Raw genomic sequence first — 17727 nt, forward strand, 5'->3', positions numbered from 1 at the left:
CAAGTTTAAGGAGGAGCTGGGGAGGAGGTGGGTTGCAAGCAGCGTGCAGTGGAAGCAGCCAAGCAGGCAGAGAGACGGAAGCTGCATTTAAGTAATGCGCCTTATTTTAGAGTTGCCAATGGAGTCCATAGAAATTGGATCAGCTGATATGGGTGGGGTTGGAATTTGAGAATCAGCTGATAGCGGAGCTTGACTACGAGGCCTGCCTGAACTAACGCTGACGCTTCATTTCAGTCAGGACCACTTAAGTCAAAAATTACAAGAGACAAAATGTAGTAAATTTTTTTTTATTGGCATATTTGCTAAAGTTACAATTTGGCGGTATGACTCTGTTCTAAATTCCCCGTCCTTTCATGAGCTCCATGAAAGCCAAGACCGGGAACAGCAGCAGCTTCTGGGGACAACCTCCAATTTTTTAACTGGGAGAGCAGCAGAAAATCCCCCCCAAACAGACCATACCAGGCAATCCTCCCTGGCTAAATCGAAGAGCCAGCCGAGGATTCAGATGTGCATTTCAGGAAGCCAATGCAACAATATTTATAAAAGAACAAATTAAGATACGTGAAGCCAATATAAATGTAGCTAAAGCAATGATAGAAATAAGTATGTAAGTATGCCTCTGTTCGAAAATTCCCTGTCCTTAACATGAGCTCCATAATAAGTTAGGGAACAGCAGCAGCTTCTAGGGACTACCTCCCATTTTATAATCAGGGAGAGCACAAATTCCCCCCCAAACAGACCATACAAGGCTATCCTCCCAGGCTTTTTCTGCCAATCAAAAAGCCAGCAGAGGAACCAAAAAGCTTAGCTTACTGAATTTAAGAGCCAATCGATCTATGTGAAGCTAGCATGAGGAATGTAGCAAAAGCCAATGATATAATGATCATTTTTACGAAGCAAGTTCATTTATGCACTAATCCCATGCGTGAACGCTCTTTACAAAAGCGTACGTGAGTATTTACAAATCGAAAGCAGTTTTCCATCAGTGACTTTCATATTTTATAAAAGCCCACAGCATTTCAAATAACAAATGATGCCTTTTTTTATTTGTACAGAAAATTGCCTATCGGTGGACAAGACCGTAAACTGCAAGTGTAAACATGAAGTAAAGCATGCGTTTCTCACAGGTCTCTCATACCCTGTCAATGAATCCTGTGAATGTAATTTGCTTCAGCTTTTCCAAACTTCACGCTCAACTTTAAAGAAATTAATTGAAAACGCTCACTCTGCTCCTTGCCAGTGGACACACACCAAGCACACGCAGCATCATCACGCATCTGCGGGCAAATTACAGTATTTAAATGTAAATGGGCCCAACAGCTACTGAAGCCATAATATTTATTTTCAAGCAGGGAGCAGTACTCATTGCTTTTCTGGCTTGAGCAACGGCCGAAGGCAACATTCATAGCAGCTGAAGACCATCGCCCCATGGCCTTCAATGTAGAGACAGGAGTGGAGGAAGCTGCAGTTGTAGCAGCACATAGCACAGTGAGTGAAGGAAGTTCTGGGGAAGCTTGTAGTATTGCAGAGGGTGTAGATGGGAGGTAAACCAGGCCCTGGACATGGGCTTTCCCTCCTCTTGTGGCAAATAATGTGTCGTGCTGACCAGTTTGTGGACGGCTCCTCAGGTAGCCCAACATAAATAACAGGATAAAGCAGAGTTAGATTCAGAGATTAAAACGACTTCATTTCTTGTTCCTATCAGTTTTAGAGTGCTTTAGAAATATGAGGTGGTGCAATTAATTTGATACATCAGAAATTGTGAGGTCATGTGACAGAATAATCAGCGTGTGGAAAACTCGCCACCTCTGAGAAACCGTGAACAAAAGGGGAAAAGCTGATCATTAACTAGAGGTTTCTCTTTAAAGCCTGTTAGCAGAAAACAAATAGATGAATTTCTAGTACGCTGATGGTGGATGGATCCAGCAATGCAGGTGACCATACTTTTGGTTGAAGGCAGTACAGCTATCGAGAAAGTGGCACAGAAGAACTAAAGTAGATAGTAGATTAGTAGATAGTAGATTGATGGCACTGCCTCTAGACCCAAGAGTTGGAATTTCTGAAATCAAACAGACAGAGAATAAGCAATTTGTTGTTTAGCATGGAATGTGTGCAGCCTGAAATATATATTTAACCATGACTGACCAATAGGCTACTTCAAATCTGTTTGAACTGAAGAGAGTCCCTTATTAATATGAACGGTTTTGTTGCAAAAACAATGTTTCTAGACTAGTGTTTACCCCAAAGAATACAGCTATCACAATGGATTAAATTACAACAGAGCAGTTGACAAGGTGATAGCAGCTCATTGCAATACACTAGCAAATCACTGACCATTAAAACAGAATCACAACAAACCCTCTATTACCCTATTGTAAATGTGGAGGTCATTTGGACGGATTATAGCATGTGTCCAACATTCATTCAGCTGAAACCAACCAAAAAAAACATGGTTTAATGAAAATATCAGCCCATTGGAAAGGCGTTGAATAGTTGAGCCACAGTAAATATCTATACATAAAAAAGCCCATCACCGAACATCTCATAACCATAGTGGGTTAGTCGCAGTAATTTAACATAGATGGCTTATGCTGCTGCATATGCAATATGTAGCACTACTGTTATATGCTTGTATTTTACTCCTCTATGCAAACTGTAAACACCCTTCTTAAAAACCATAGACTGTAGAAAACAACAGGCTTTGTTTGATTATTCGCAGATTAAAAGAGGGATTTAGACGCGAATGCAAGCCCTGTACTGGAATCCAGAATTTTCTCCAAATTTAGAAAGTGCTCTAATGCAGACACTATGAGCAAGCAACAGCTTCTGAAACTAATATTCTATTATAGCCAACTTTTAGTCCGAGTTTTTGAAATGAGGGCATACGGAAGAACGAACAAAGGAACGACTCCCAAAACTCGTGCACGAGTATTGGAACACAAGTGTTTACCACCGGCATTCGCTGTGTTGTGTTAGTGGATTCATTATGTCGGACTCACTGCAGGTAACTCGTAATCTGCAGTTGTTACTCCTGTCTCCTGACAAAAACATTGCATGCAGTGCCTATGGAGTGCGGAAAGTTACTGGAGAGTGCAGCCACGCTAGTCTCTCACAAGGAACGTCATGGCAGTGATCGACAAGCCAGAGGGCCAATCATCGCGTAAACGATTGGCTGATGTTTTTAAGGCCCTACCTCATGCACCGATGATGTATATTAATATTATTACTTCAGTGCACATAATAAATAGTCTTTTATCAGTTAGTAAAGACAGTTTCAAGTAATATTGCAAAAATGTATAAAGCAAAACATCCCATTTAGCACCTTTAATCCCACGTATATGTAGATGTCACTTCAAAACCCTGCAGCGTGCAACAGACTATCGGTCCTCACAGCAGTATGAATTCTTAATTTCGTGATATGGCCACGAGAGCATACAAAGACCCCTAGCTCAATCTTAGCCCAAGCGGTCTAAGGAAGTGCAGCTGCATTAATAAGCTGTTAAAATTAATGATAGGAAACGTACTCGGTTACTAACGTAACCTCGGTTCCCTGAGATATGGAATGAGTACTGCGTATGGGGGGAAAAGTCTCCTTTTCCCCGCTACTGAAGCCTTTTCAATAACGCAGTGTAACTGCACCGTCATTGGTTCACTCATAGACAAGTTGTTGAACCAATGGCAGCACGGCTCAGCTGCGCGGCCTATGAGAAGAGGGGCGGGGTAATGTGCTATATAAGCGAGCGTTTCGCCATAGGCCATCAGGCCATATCGACTGAAGCGACGACCTAAGCCGCAGCCTCGTGGCACGGCAAGTAACGCAGTACTCGTTCCATATCTCAGGGAACCGAGATTACGTTAGTAACAGAGTACGTTCCCTTTTGATATTTCACTCGTACTGCGTATGGGGGAACGAATTCAACCGCGCCGTGCCACGGCTGGGGAATGGCGGAACTTGTCCGGACGCCATTAGGGGGGACCAAGGACAAGTGAAGGCCGAAGCCGCTACTACCCTGTTACACTACAAAGGAGAGAACTCCTGGGTTTGTGCAAAAAGCGGAACACCTAGAGGGCCGCGAATTTACACTGAAAGGACCCGAGCATGTAAGGTCGGAACGTCCAACTGGTAGAATCTGACAAAGGTGGACGGCGAAGACTAGCCGGCCGCTTCACAAATGTCTTTGATTGAGACTCCACTGGACCAGGCCCACGACGAAGCCATGCCTCTAGTGGAATGGGCCCTAACTCCGATGGGGCAAGTAGCGCCCACAGAGGAGTATGAAAGAGCTATAGCGTCAACGATCCATAGTGATAGACGTTGTTTTGAGACCACCGAAACAAACGAATAGCTGATCAGACTGCCGGAAAGGCTGTGATCGCTCAATGTAGACGCGTAAAGCCCTAACGGGGCATAAAGTTTCCAGCTCTGGCTCGTCCGATGAACGGGGAAGCGCAGAGAGTGAAATCACTTGTGCTCTGAATGGCGTTGAGAGCACTTTTGGAACGTAGCCAATTTTTGGTTTCAAAACGACCATGGAGTCGTTTGGACTGAACTCAAGGCATGCAGGGCTCACCGAGAGTGCCTGCAGATCGCCAACTCGCTTTACTGATGCCAGAGCAAGTAGTAAGGCAGTTTTGAGTGTTAAGGGTCTGAGGCCCGCTAGACGCAGTGGCTCAAAAGGAGGACCTTTAAGAGCTCTGAGGACCACGGAGAGGTCCCGGGGGGAACGGTGAGGGGACGAGGAGGATGCAATCGCCTAGAGCCCCTCAGGAACTTAATGACCAAATCGTTCCGCCCTACTGATTGTCCAGCAATGGGCAAGTGAAACGCTGCAATGGCTGCTACGTAGAGGGGGCTCGTCCCAACTCTAAACGCTCCTGGAGGAAGGTCAGGATGGAAGAAACATCACATCCTTCCGGGTCGATGTTGCGTGTGGAACACCAGCTAACAAAGACCGACCACTTCTGGGCGTAGAGGCGTCTTGTAGACGGGGCTCTCGCCTGTGAAATGGTATCTAGCACTTCCTTCGGAAGGTCAGATGATTCCCGTCGAGAATCCACAGATGTAGAGCCCAAAGCTCCGGCTGCGGGTGCCATTTTGTTCTGTTCGCCTAAGAGAGGAGGTCCCATGGGGCTTTTGTGGAAAGCCGAAACAGCTCAGAGGTCCAAATCTGGCTCCTCCAGAGTGGGGCCACTAGCACAACTCTGTACTCGTCCTCTTTGATTCGCCTGATAACCTGAGGGATCAGGGCGATCGGAGGAAAGGCATAAAGAAGGGTATTGGGCCATGTGTGGGCCAATGCATTGTCCTCCTTCGAATAATAGGTTGGGCAATGAGAGTTGTCTTCTGAGGCGAAGAGGTCCACTTCCACTCTCCAGAAGAGCTCCCATATAGTGAGAACCGTCTGGGGGTGGAGCATCCACCCATCTGAGGGAACGTTGTTCCGAGACAGCATATCTGCTCCCAGATTGTTCTTTCCGGGTATATGAGTCGCTCTGAGCGTCCGAACCCTTGGGAATGCCCATTCCAGAAGGCTTTTCACCAGAGCGCATAAGCGGCTGGATGAAAGACCTCCCTGGCGATTTATATAGGAGACCACTGTCATACTGTCCGACTGGACTAAGACGTGGCGATCCGTCAGATGAGCCCGAAAGGCATGGAGGGCTCGTGTCACTGCCAGCATTTCGAGACAGTTGATATGTAGGTGGCTTTCCTTGTGTGTCCACGAGCCGAAGGCCGGACTGCCCTCGCACAGAGCGCCCCAACCCGAGTTGGATGCGTCTGTCGAAAGTACCGTTCTTCGTGATACCGCCTGAAGGGGTACTCAGAGTGTGAACCAAGTGGGGTTCATCCAGGGCTTCAGGGCTGCCAGACAGGCCTGATTGACCTTGAGGCGCAGGCGACCGTGGCGCCAAGCGTAGGGAGGTACCCGAACCTTCAACCTGTACTGCAGAGGCCGCCTGCGAAGTAGGCCAAGCTGAAGAACTGGAGAGGCGGAAGCCATGAGCCCTAGCAACCTCTGGAACAGCTTTAGAGGGAGGTAGGCTTTGTTCCTGACGGAGGCCGCGAGCTGCTGAATGGCCAGAGCGCGCTCTGGCGAGACTACTGCCGTCATACGGATAGAGTCGAAAACTGCGCCCAGGAATGGGATACGCTCAGTGGGAAGCAGCAAGCTCTTGGCTGGGTTGACCCTGAGACCCAGGCACTGTAAGTGGCTGAGAAGCACGGATCTGTGGTGCTCTAGTTCTGTGCGCGAGCTGGCTAAAATGAGCCAGTCGTCGAGGTAGTTTAAAACACGTATTCCCATCTGTCTCAGAGGGGAAAGGGCCGCGTTCATGCACTTCGTGAAAGTGTGAGGAGCCAGGGAGAGCCCGAAGGGGAGGACCGTGTATTGTAAGCCACACCCTCGAACGCGAATCTCAAGAATCGCCTGTGATAGGGGGCTATCTGGATGTGAAAGTAAGCATCCTTCAGATCCAGTGAACAGAACCAGTCCTCGTGGCAAATCTGCGCGAGGATCTGCTTCAGCGTCAGGACTTTGAACTTTCGCTTCATGAGGGAAAGGTTCAGTAACCTGAGGTCCAGAATGGGTCTGAGACCGCCGTCTTTCTTCGGCACCAAGAAGTAGCGGCTGTAGAAGGCCGACTCGCTCTCTGGGAAGGGAACTATTTCTATAGCCCCCTTTCTCAACAGGGTTAAAACCTCGGTTCGGAGGACATGTGCGTCGTGCATAAAGACGCTAAACTCATGCACTCACAGTGTGGGCATGAGCTGCCGGCAAGTGCGTCATCCGCGTGGGCAACGCCCAGATATCCAACGCACTCCCCGTGTCCGTCATCTTCGTGCAGCGGGGCTCTGCACATAGCACAGTGGTGAGGCATTGAAAAATGCTGGTAGCGCCGTGAAAACGGCGATTGGGAGGCTCTTTAATGGCGAGGGCCGGGCTCGTAGCGGTGAAAACTACTGGACAGTTGCTCTGAGGCACGGTAAAGTAACCGCGGGAAGACGCTCTCAGGGTGCGCCGGATGGCGGGAGGCGGCGGCTCGACGTCGACGCGAAGGCGGCAGTCGGCGAGGGCGCGGCCGCTGCGAGGAGCCGGCGAGTCAGCTGGGTTCACTGCGGGGCCTCTTCGGCGGCGGCAGAGCTTCTTCAAAGGCGGCAAGCTTCTTTCTCGGCAAGCAGGCTTCTGCGAGGATCAGCGAAGAGAAGTTTCAGTCGTCGCTGAAGGAGAAAGGACTTATGGCCCATGGCGAAACGCTCGCTTATATAGCACATTATCCCGCCCCTTTTGGCGGGAATGTTCGCGCACTCTCTTCTCATAGAGCCGCGCCGCCATTGGTTCAACAACTTGTCTATGAGTGAACCAATGACGGTGCAGTTACACTGCGTTATTGAAAAGGCTTCAGTAGCGGGGAAAAAGGGAGACTTTTCCCCCATATATCTATAGCTTTTGTCGTGATAGTGCTTTGAAAACTGCAACAGAGCTTCGGAGTCCCGGTATAACATACTATCACCACGGTCCATATACAATAAATCTCCTATTTCTGTTTAAAGCAAAAAGTAAGTAAGTTTTAGCAGTAAGTGACTGATGATAACGAACCTGATGACCACAAACGAAACCTCCAGAGCCAAAGACCAGTAAAACGTTTGTCAAATGATATGATTACAGCATCAACTGTGCTCTTGCTTCGTTGAGAATACCTGGAATTGCCTCGGCATACTCGGCATGTTGAAATAATATTACGTGACAGCAGTGAGTCACAATGCTGACGAATATGTGTTCATATAAATCGCTGTTCGTCCCATATTTATTAAATTGTATGCCCAGATATAATCGCCTAAATGCAGCTGCTCCCGTACTTCCTATGTAAATAGGTGAATACATTATTTTTAATCATAAGGTGCAACTAGTAAGCAAACAGCTTCTACTTAACCACAAAATCTGCTGGCGATCTATTGCTGGTGATATTCGCGAACGGTCTGAATCTGTTAAACATCCTGCCAAACAAAACTATGATGCTGTAGCTTCATTTGATATGCGATTACAACGAAAAGCCTCTTCCTATAATAAAGTTCAGTAAAACTCGTCTCTGAATAAAAAGCAAATCTCATTGCTAGCTCCTTAGTAAATCACTCTTGAATATAAAAACAGACTGCTCACTGACACGTGAAATAAAACTCACGTAGTGTTACATCATATCAAACTGATAAAGCAGACCACCCGAAAACGATAGTGATAGAGCATAAAAAAGACCGTTTCACTTATCTTGATTAATTGCAAGCAGCGTGCAGTGGAAGCAGCCAAGCAGGCAGAGAGACGGAAGCTGCGTTTAAGTAATGCTCCTTATTTGAGAGTTGCCAATGGAGTCCATAGAAATTGGATCAGCTGATATGGGTGGGGCTGGAATTTGAGAACCAGCTGATAGCGGAGCTTGACTACGAGGCCTGCCTGAACTAACGCTGACGCTTCATTAGTCTAAAATTACTGGTTTTACCATCCTTGTGGGGATTGTGTGTGTTTCTGGTAAACACTGCACTGTGAACCACTCACACATACACACATACGCACACACACACACTTTGAAAATTGTGGTTATCGTCTAAGATTAATTGCTTATAATAAAAAGCATTCATTACATTTGGTTATCCATATCGGAAATTGCAAACAATTTCTATATACTCTAAAAAATGCTGGGTTAAAAACAACCCAAGTTGGGTTGAAAATGGACAAACCCAGCGATTGGGTTTGTGGCGACCAGGGCGGGCGAGAGCCGTGAGGGAACGGCGCGAGGCCGGTGGCGCGAGTGTTAATGAGCTTCACCGTTCCCTCATGGCTCTCGCCTGCCCTGGTCGCCACAGGGTTGTTTTAACCCAACTGTTGGGTTGAATGTTTGCCCAACCTGCTGGGTAGTTTTATTTAACCTGTTATCTAACTGTTCTTTAAAAATTTCAGTATTGCTGACTTAAAATGAACCCAAAATATATTGAAAATTAACATTTATTAATATGTTTAATAAATGAACATTTTAATTTCATTTTAGATTCATTTTAAGTCAGCCATATAGTCATTTTCAAACAATAGTTGGGTTAAATAAAACTACCCAGCAGGTTGGGCAAACATTTAACCCAACAGTTGGGTTAAAACAACCCAATCGCTAGGTTTGTCCACTTTCAACCCAACTTGGGTTGTTTTTAACCCAGCATTTTTTAGAGTGTAGAAACTATGCCTATAGAATCAATATCTATAGAAATCTATAGGTATACCAAATGATTAATTGATTAACCATCAAGTTCAGTTGGGTTAAATAAGACAAATGTATTAAACTGAATGAAAAGAGATGGAAAAGTTTTAACTAGCATGTCTGTATTTTGATCACATCAGAGCACTTGACCATTTTGACTGTATCCAGTTATTGAAATCATATACAACGTGTATATGAGAAAATAATACTTCTTTCCAATAATTTGGGAAGAAGTAAATCTTTAACAATGATTTTCTTAATTTTTACACAATTTTAGCATTGGCTGTGTTTGTCAAGATCAAGCATTCAGTTATATTATTTTTAAAACATTATTAAAAAATATTATATCATTAAAAAATAACCAGCCCTCATATGTAAATAAATATAGTGTTTTACTGAACAGTTGTTTAAAAAAAAAAAAAAAAAAATTCATCAGTATTAAACTAAGAGACTTGCACTATATGTTTGATCTATGTTGTCATTTAATTAGATGTTTGTTTGTTTGTTTGTTTATTCTTTTCTTTTTCTTTTTTCCCTCCAGCCCGAACAGAAAGATCTCCAGCACTGCATTTGGAAGGTAGGTCACTTCATATCACTCTGCTCTGTGTTTGTTTGTGTAGTCTATGCTGCTGTTAATAATTAATAGTGCCCGTTTCCAACTCCCTCACTGCTTTGACTGTGAGCACCACCTGTGGTTTAAGTGTTATATAAAGTTGTGGAGTCATGATATCAATATTAATCTGGCAGGCTAAATCTTTAATCAAAAGGTGAAAACAATTTGTGAAGGAGAGATGAGAATATAAACGTGTCAATTCTAATATAATTGAGATGATTTTAGTAAAAGTTTAGACTCCAAGTTTAAGTAAACTGAAGATTTGACAATAGGGTAAAAAACACAGAGCCGTGGAGCATTACATAATCGGAATAGAAGTTTGTTCCTCATATCAATGTTTGCGAAATATATAGTGCAATCTGTAATTTGTCATAAAGAACAACAAGAACAACAACAAATATATATGATGGTAAAAATTACATATAACCATACATACAGTTTCTCTCATAAGTCTGAATCCTATTGAAAATTATTCTGTTTTCTATTTTATATATTCTATAGTTCTATTCTAACTATTTTACAGTTTTTTTTTTTTTTTTTTTTTTTTTTTTTTTTAATTGCTTTGGTGCAATTTTCACAAGCAATTGGTACATTTTCACAACTCTTAGGTAATATCACAACAGATCATCAAAAGTGCACTTTCTTCAAACATTTCAGCATATTTTCAATTGTATTAGTGCAATACACAAAAATACAAAGTATCGTTTTTTTACTATATAAATTTACTATATAAATGTTTCATTCACTCTCAAACTTTTCCATCTCTTTTCATTCAGTTTAATACATTTGTCTTATTTAACCCAACTGAACTTGATGGTTAATCAATTAATCATTTGGTATACCTATAGATTTCTATAGATACTGATTCTATAGGCATAGTTTCTATAGAAATTGTTTGCAATTTCTGATATGGATAACCAAATGTAATGAATGCTTTTTATTATAAGCAATTTATCTTAGACGATAACCACAATTTTCAAAGTGTGTGTGTGTGTGTGTGTGGTTCTGGTAAACACTGCACTGTGAACCACTGTCCCCACAAGGATGGTAAAACCAGTAATTTTAGACTATTTATTTTTTGGTCCCTATGAGGAAAACAGCTTCTAGATCATACAAAATTATATTTTTATAAAATGTAAAAATGTCGAAAATGATCTGTGATGGGTAGTTTTAGGGGTATGGGATAGATACCATTTCTACAGTATAAAAATCATTGTCTATGGAAAGTCCCCATAAAACATGGAAACCCAACAGACTGCATAACATCAGTTCATCCTGTTCAAAAGTTTTCACCCCCTGACTCTTAATGCATCATGTTTCCTTCTGGAGCATCAGTGAATGTTTGAACCTTTTTTAATAGTTGTGTTTGAGTCCCTCAATTGTCCTCAGGGGATCTCGAAATCATAGTCACTGCTGGAAAGGGTTCAAATATGCAAAAAAATCCTTGGAAACTGAAGAATCCGCAGGACCAGGAGGATTTTTCTGAAGAATACTAGGCAGATTAACTGCTCCGAACAAACAAGGGTATTAAGAACCAAAACCAATGGTTCCCAAACTTTTGAACGGGGTTATTTTAATAAATTCAGCTATTGTTTTTGTCTTGTGGACTATATAAACATCTTTTATGTAAAATATCTTACTCAAGACAGTACTAAATAAAAAATAACATGCATTTTGTATGATCTCTCTTATTTTGTTAAAATTATTCACATTTTCACAGATTCTGCAAGTGGTTGCCATACTTTTTCAGATCTCTTGTGTTTAATTGTATGAATCTGATCAAATGTTGCGTGGGAGGTAAACACTGGGTGGCAAAATTGTGTGGGTGAATAGCAGTTTTTCTTGTCTACTCTAAATCACAGTGACAAGATGAAAAAGGCCTGCCACAGCTGACCTGAGTGTAAGAGAGATAGAGAACACAGAGCCAAAGAGAGAGAGAGAGAGACAGACACCAATGTGTGTAATTTATACAATGTATTTTCATGTGTAAAGTTATTGATTTAATGAGAATGACAGAAATAAAACAAAATGACAACCAAGACCTGACTCTGCAGAAGTGTTATGTGAATGTGTAATTGTATACACACAAGATTATGGCTCTCAGAGACTAATGCAAGTGGGACAAGAGAATAGTGTACATGCCTGCGCATGCGCTTGTGTCTTTTAGACGAATGCTTTTTGGTTCTGTGTGGGTGGGTTGACTGGATCGGGCACTGCACCAGCTCTCACAATGCCTCTATTGGTCAGTGCCTTCTCTCCTTCGAAACTGCAGTGCTCCTAAAGATGCACAGGCATTGAATGTAGATTCATAGAACAGATGTGTGGTCCGCTGCAGTGATGCAGCATGGGTAGCGTAGTTTGCAAGCATTGCAGTGTAGTCCAGTCCATCCATAGAACTGAGCAGAGAGGTAAGTGGGACATCCCTCTTGCAAAATATAGCTGTCAGCGTGGGATCTGAATGCTGAGGGTGCACAAAATGAACTGGTGTGGCGTGTGATGAATCAAAATAGAATCGCATTATAATATCTTATTGTGATGCATGACAGTATTCTATGATTAAATTGTTTCTGTTTTTGTTTTGTGTGCATGTGGGTCCAACAGGCAGCTGCTGCACAACAGTAACCTCAGCAGTAGTAACGGCAGCACAGAGGATTTGTTCCATGAAAGCATTGACTCCTGTGAATTAGACATTACTGAGAAGGTAAAAACCCCTCACAGCACACTCATCTACTTCCTGAACATAGTCCTGTGAAAACTGCATCACCAGTGCTGACTATCTTTGGAGTGTCTTTTTAAATACACGCTTAGTCCTGACCTCTGCTCAGGAAATCACATCCGTACGTGTAAGCAGCTTAATGCAGGGGTTTAAAAGGGTCCAAATGATGCTGATGACTTAAATTGGATTTTGTCTGTAGTGTAACACTTTTAATGTTATCAAAACATAATTTTTTTTTTTCTGCTCTTCAATTGCCTTTGTGTATAGATATTAGTATTTTACTCTCCTCCCAAACACAGACTTTCAAGCTTAAAATATCAATTTTTTATAGAATTAAAAAAATGTAACCAAAGAATGCTATTAAATACAGAATATAAGTTCAAGATGTAATGCAAATAATATGGTGGAAATCGTGGATTATGAAGTTTCACACATAAAAAAAAGAGAAATAATTCAGCTGTGATCCACTGTTGGACCTTGTTAGTAGTTAAAATAAAATAATGTTGCAAAACTTTTTTTCATGGTCCTGCTTCGGTGTTGATAGACATTCAGACTAGACTGGTTCAGAAACCGCCACTAACTCATAGCTGCTCTGAGAGTGATAGTGAGATTTAAATGTATTGTTGTTTCCTACACAGGTAAGTTACTTGGACAAGAAATTGACAGAGCTGGAAAGTGAGATTCTGATGAACGGGGATGTGAAGTCCAAGCTGAAACAGGAAAACATACAGTTGGTTCACAGGTAAATTGCTTTGCTACTCAAGCTCCACCAACCCATGCAAAGTTCATTTCATTGGAACTATGTTATATGGATATGTATTTGCATATTTATCACTTTTAAAGAGCAGATTCTTTACACAAGCAAAACTTTCCCTGAAAATAGTCCTAGCAAAAGTTTTGCATTTGCTAAATGATAAGGTCAAAGTGGGTCTCAGCAGGTCTTATAAAGTTTCATGCTAATGATGAGGACTGTGCTTCAACAGAATTCACGAGTTGGAGGAGCAGCTAAAAGACCAGGAGACCAGAGCGGATTCCATGATGGAGGAGGAGCTCAGGAGACACAGAGAGGCCTACAGTCGACTGGAGAAAGACAAGAACACACAGATAGAGCTGCTTAAAAATCGGTGAGAGACAAAAATAACATTGCAGCACAATGTGAATTGTAATTGCAAAACTGTCATATTTTCTTTAGCATTACGAGTCTTGTAAGATAATTTGTTATTCTAGTAAAAAAAAAAATCTTTAAAACAAGATAAATTTACATAAATCTAACTAAACTTAGTGAGGTTTACAGTAAATACACTAAAGTAAATGTATAAAAATACTGATTAATACTATTATTTTTGTCATGCAGTAAATACAATAATGCTTTAAAATAATTTTTTATACCTCATTTATAGTTTTGACATTCGCCTAGGCAGTGGTTTTACATTCCACTGTCCTGCTATTTCAGCTTTTTTAACACTCTCTCCGCCACAGAGTACATCAGCTAGAGGAGGAAAATGGAGACATGACAATGAACATGAACAGACTAAAATCCCAGACAGAGAAGCTGGATGAGGTGGGACAGTTTATACATACTCTGATTTCAAGTTTAAATTGAGTACATTTTTATTTAGGTTAAAGGAAATGTAAATGTGGATGAATCGATGCTTGTAAAGGTACTGCTTTATTTAAAGGTAACCTATGTAACTTTTTTTTTCTTTTCAAAACTAACAAAATTTAAATAAGTCAATACATCATCAATCATTCTTCCAAATCATGTATTTGTCTTACCCTGACTCACTATGGTAAGCCTATTATAAGTGTTTATATTTTAGACCTGTCGTGATGGTCGGGATGGTGTGGCATATGTTACTTGTCACAACGAGCAAAAGGTTGACATGCCATGGAGTAGGGCTGCATGATATATATTGTTTTAGCATCAAAATTGCAATATGCGCATCCGCAATAGTCACATTGCAGGATGTGCAATGCAAGTATAGGGAATCATTGATCTGTACGGACCAGATACCACTGTTTAAAATGCACGCGATTCTCAGATTATTGCAGAGTTTGACCATCATACAATGAAAGTTTATCATATTATATACAGGTCCTGTCAGTTTAAATGTGCAAAGTCAATGCATGTAAAACAGAGTATCCTCGTAAAGACAGTTGCTTATGGCTTAGGTGAACTAAACAATTGAGAAATTTGTGTAATAGTATTTTGGATCCGTGCATTCAGTCTTAAAGTGAAGGCAGCCTAATATTCCTGCTGCTTTGTGTCATGAATGATAATCAAACAACAAAAAACTAAGAGAAAAATCACTTTTGTAGTTGTATTAGACTTGCCTGAAAAATATAAAGCTTTATTTATTACATTTGTATCTTTGTTCTATTATGTTTATCTATGCTTTTAATTTGTTCATTATTTTTTATGTGTATTCACCCACCTCCAAAATCACCCCAATCATACTAGATTGATTCATTCTTTCCAAATAGAACTATTCAAGTCATCTGGTTAATTTTTTTCATATCGCAGAAAAACAAAATATCGCAATGTCAGTTTTTTTTCCAATATCGTGCAGCCCTATCATGGATCAAGCTAAATCTCAAACCTCCAGGGAATCAGTCAGCTGTCAAAAAGAGAATGTGACAGAGCTCATAATAAAATGAGAATCATCATGGCTTTGGCTTGGCTTTGAGGAGATGGCAAGAATGAGGGATTTGAAATGTTGTAAAAGTGAGATGGTATTTTTATTATTCAACAGGTAAGGTATTTTATTGAACAGATAAATTAACATATGTCTCTAACAGATTTCATTGTAAAGCATTCTCTATTGTGAAGGTCCATTTTATTATGGGTTGTTGTAACGCTGTGCTGGAATTTATTTTAAAGGTGTGTCTATTAATGGGTATAGCTACAGGTAGTCAGCTTGAAATCCTTGAAATCTAAACTGGTTATATCTCTTAAACCTAGTAGTGAATGTTTTATGTGCAGTAGAATTTTTAGTTATGAGAAGGAACCATATTCATCCATAGTCACGCAGAGCTGAAGTACAACCAATACAATGTTCTTCCGCAAAATGCATGCAGTTTTTGTTTTTTAACCGCTAGAGGGCAAAAAGTTAAATAGTGTACCTTTTTTAAATGTTTAGAACAAAATTTGTTCCTAACACAACTTCTGGCTTGTAAAGCCATCTGACAGTTCTTACTCTTGGAAACTGATGAAAGCTATCTTGCCAGTTTTAGGGGATCTGAGCTGAATTTTAGGGATTCAATAGGGATTTTAAATAAATGACAAATAATTGTCTAAATTGACTGTACACCTGCTTAAATTTTCATTTGTGTTTGTGAAGGAGAGGCAGCGGATGACAGATAAACTGGAGGATACGAGCCTGCGGTTGAAAGATGAGATGGATCTGTACAAGAAGATGATGGACAAGCTACGACAGAACAGAAATGAGTTCCAGAAGGAAAGAGATACCATGCAGGAGGTAAAACCATGTTCTAAAATGTGCTTATTTTCTGACACTGTTTAAAACTGACAAGAATTTGGACAACCTTTGATTTATAGAAAATCCCATAGAAACTTATGTAAAGATTGTGATAATAGGGATTTTGACAAGTAGGATTTCGATCAGGGGGCAGTGGTCACTAAAGTTTCAGTAATAAATTTAGAGTAAACTCTGTAAAAATGGCATTTAAACAGTCTCATTATTCAGCAAGTTGTCAAAAGCTCTTCCTAAGCTTTTATATCTACTTTTATGGCAGTTGTTTTTTAAAATGTATTTACCCAGGTAAAAAAAAAAAAAAAAAAGTACACAAAGTGCTCTTTTTTTCACACACTAATTTTGTACTTGATATACTAAAAATTCTTAACATAATCAAACATCTAAGTGGACTCAACTGTGCTATTTTGAGACACCATGAATATTAACTTAAATGTGCATTTTGTATTAAAACAAAATTAATTTAGTTACCACTTGAACCCCTAGTGTACTACAAAGTGTTAACTAAATACATTTTTAGTAACAAGAATTTTTAGTATATTATATAGTATATTTTGTCCATCGACTACACAGCAATCCAATCCTGCCCTTGACCACATATAAAACAGAAGTGTTCTCAGTTCAGTAGCTTAGTGCTTTTGAAGTTATTTTCAAAAGTGTATTTTATGTTCCACTTCTGTTTCAGCTGATTGAGGACCTACGGCGAGAGCTGGAGCACCTCCAGGTATACAAGCTGGAGGCAGAACGAATGGGGCGTGTTCGCAGACCTTCCATTAGCCTATCAGAATACAGCACTCGAACACGTGAGAGTGAGTTGGAACAGGAGGTCAAGAGACTAAAACAGGTGAGAGACATGGAAAGCTGCTCAATCTCTTAGCATGTATATTTCTACTACGGTAGTCCCACATAGTCAGATCTTTGACGAAACCTAATGAGTACAAATTATTTAACATTTTCACATGAAACCATGACTACCGTTGAGAGAGAGAAAAAAAAAAAAAGGAATTATTTACTTTTTGTGTTTTATAAATGTTATTATTTTATATAGTGTTTAATTTAAATGTGTGAAGGCTGTCAGCTTCATTCCCTTCAGGCAGTCTCCACTTTTTGCAAAAAAAAAAAAAAAATTAATAAATAAAAATAAAAAGCACCAGACAACAGTGATCTTTTTTTCAAGTCTTTCTTTGTCTTTTTCTGTTTCTTACTTCATCATTTTTTTACTGTGTGTATATGCAGAGGAGTGTTTCCAAGGACATGCCCTTTGACCTTCAGCAGCTTGTGTCTGCTCGGGCACGACTCTTTCCGAGTCTGATGGTAAACTGTAATTCTTGAGAAGACTTAATATCATCTCATTAACCACTAATGTGTTCATTCACAAGAAGTCTATTTTCAGATTATCTTCCAGTCTTCTCACCTAACATCTAATATAGGCTAGTTTTTTTGTAGGTTGTAGATTTCGTAGTTCCATGTTGCCGTCAAAAGAAGAGGATTATTAGACAAAATCACAAAAGTACTGGTGTACTGAATATCAAGAATATCACCTTGTGCCTAAAGCAGAATCACAGGGCATGTTGCTCAAAGCTTTCTGTTTTCACACCACTCTAATTTTCCATTTCCAACTCCCCACTGATGTTCCAACGTTCAAGTAACCACTCCTCACCCAT

General features: G+C 40.8%; 1 protein-coding gene across 1 annotated transcript in view; it reads left to right on the forward strand.

The window, feature by feature from the left end:
• Positions 1-17727, forward strand: part of rab11fip4b (RAB11 family interacting protein 4 (class II) b) — a 47411-nt gene that overhangs the window by 19967 nt on the left and 9717 nt on the right. Inside the window, exons 5-11 of the mRNA XM_067373808.1 lie at positions 9782-9817; positions 12455-12554; positions 13208-13311; positions 13553-13693; positions 14049-14130; positions 15911-16048; positions 16749-16907. Of these exons, the coding sequence (XP_067229909.1) occupies positions 9782-9817; positions 12455-12554; positions 13208-13311; positions 13553-13693; positions 14049-14130; positions 15911-16048; positions 16749-16907 (760 nt within the window). The remainder of the gene's footprint in view (positions 1-9781; positions 9818-12454; positions 12555-13207; positions 13312-13552; positions 13694-14048; positions 14131-15910; positions 16049-16748; positions 16908-17727) is intronic.

Source organism: Chanodichthys erythropterus, chromosome 21, assembly GCF_024489055.1.
Source record: "Chanodichthys erythropterus isolate Z2021 chromosome 21, ASM2448905v1, whole genome shotgun sequence".
Taxonomy (NCBI): Eukaryota; Metazoa; Chordata; class Actinopteri; order Cypriniformes; family Xenocyprididae; genus Chanodichthys; species Chanodichthys erythropterus.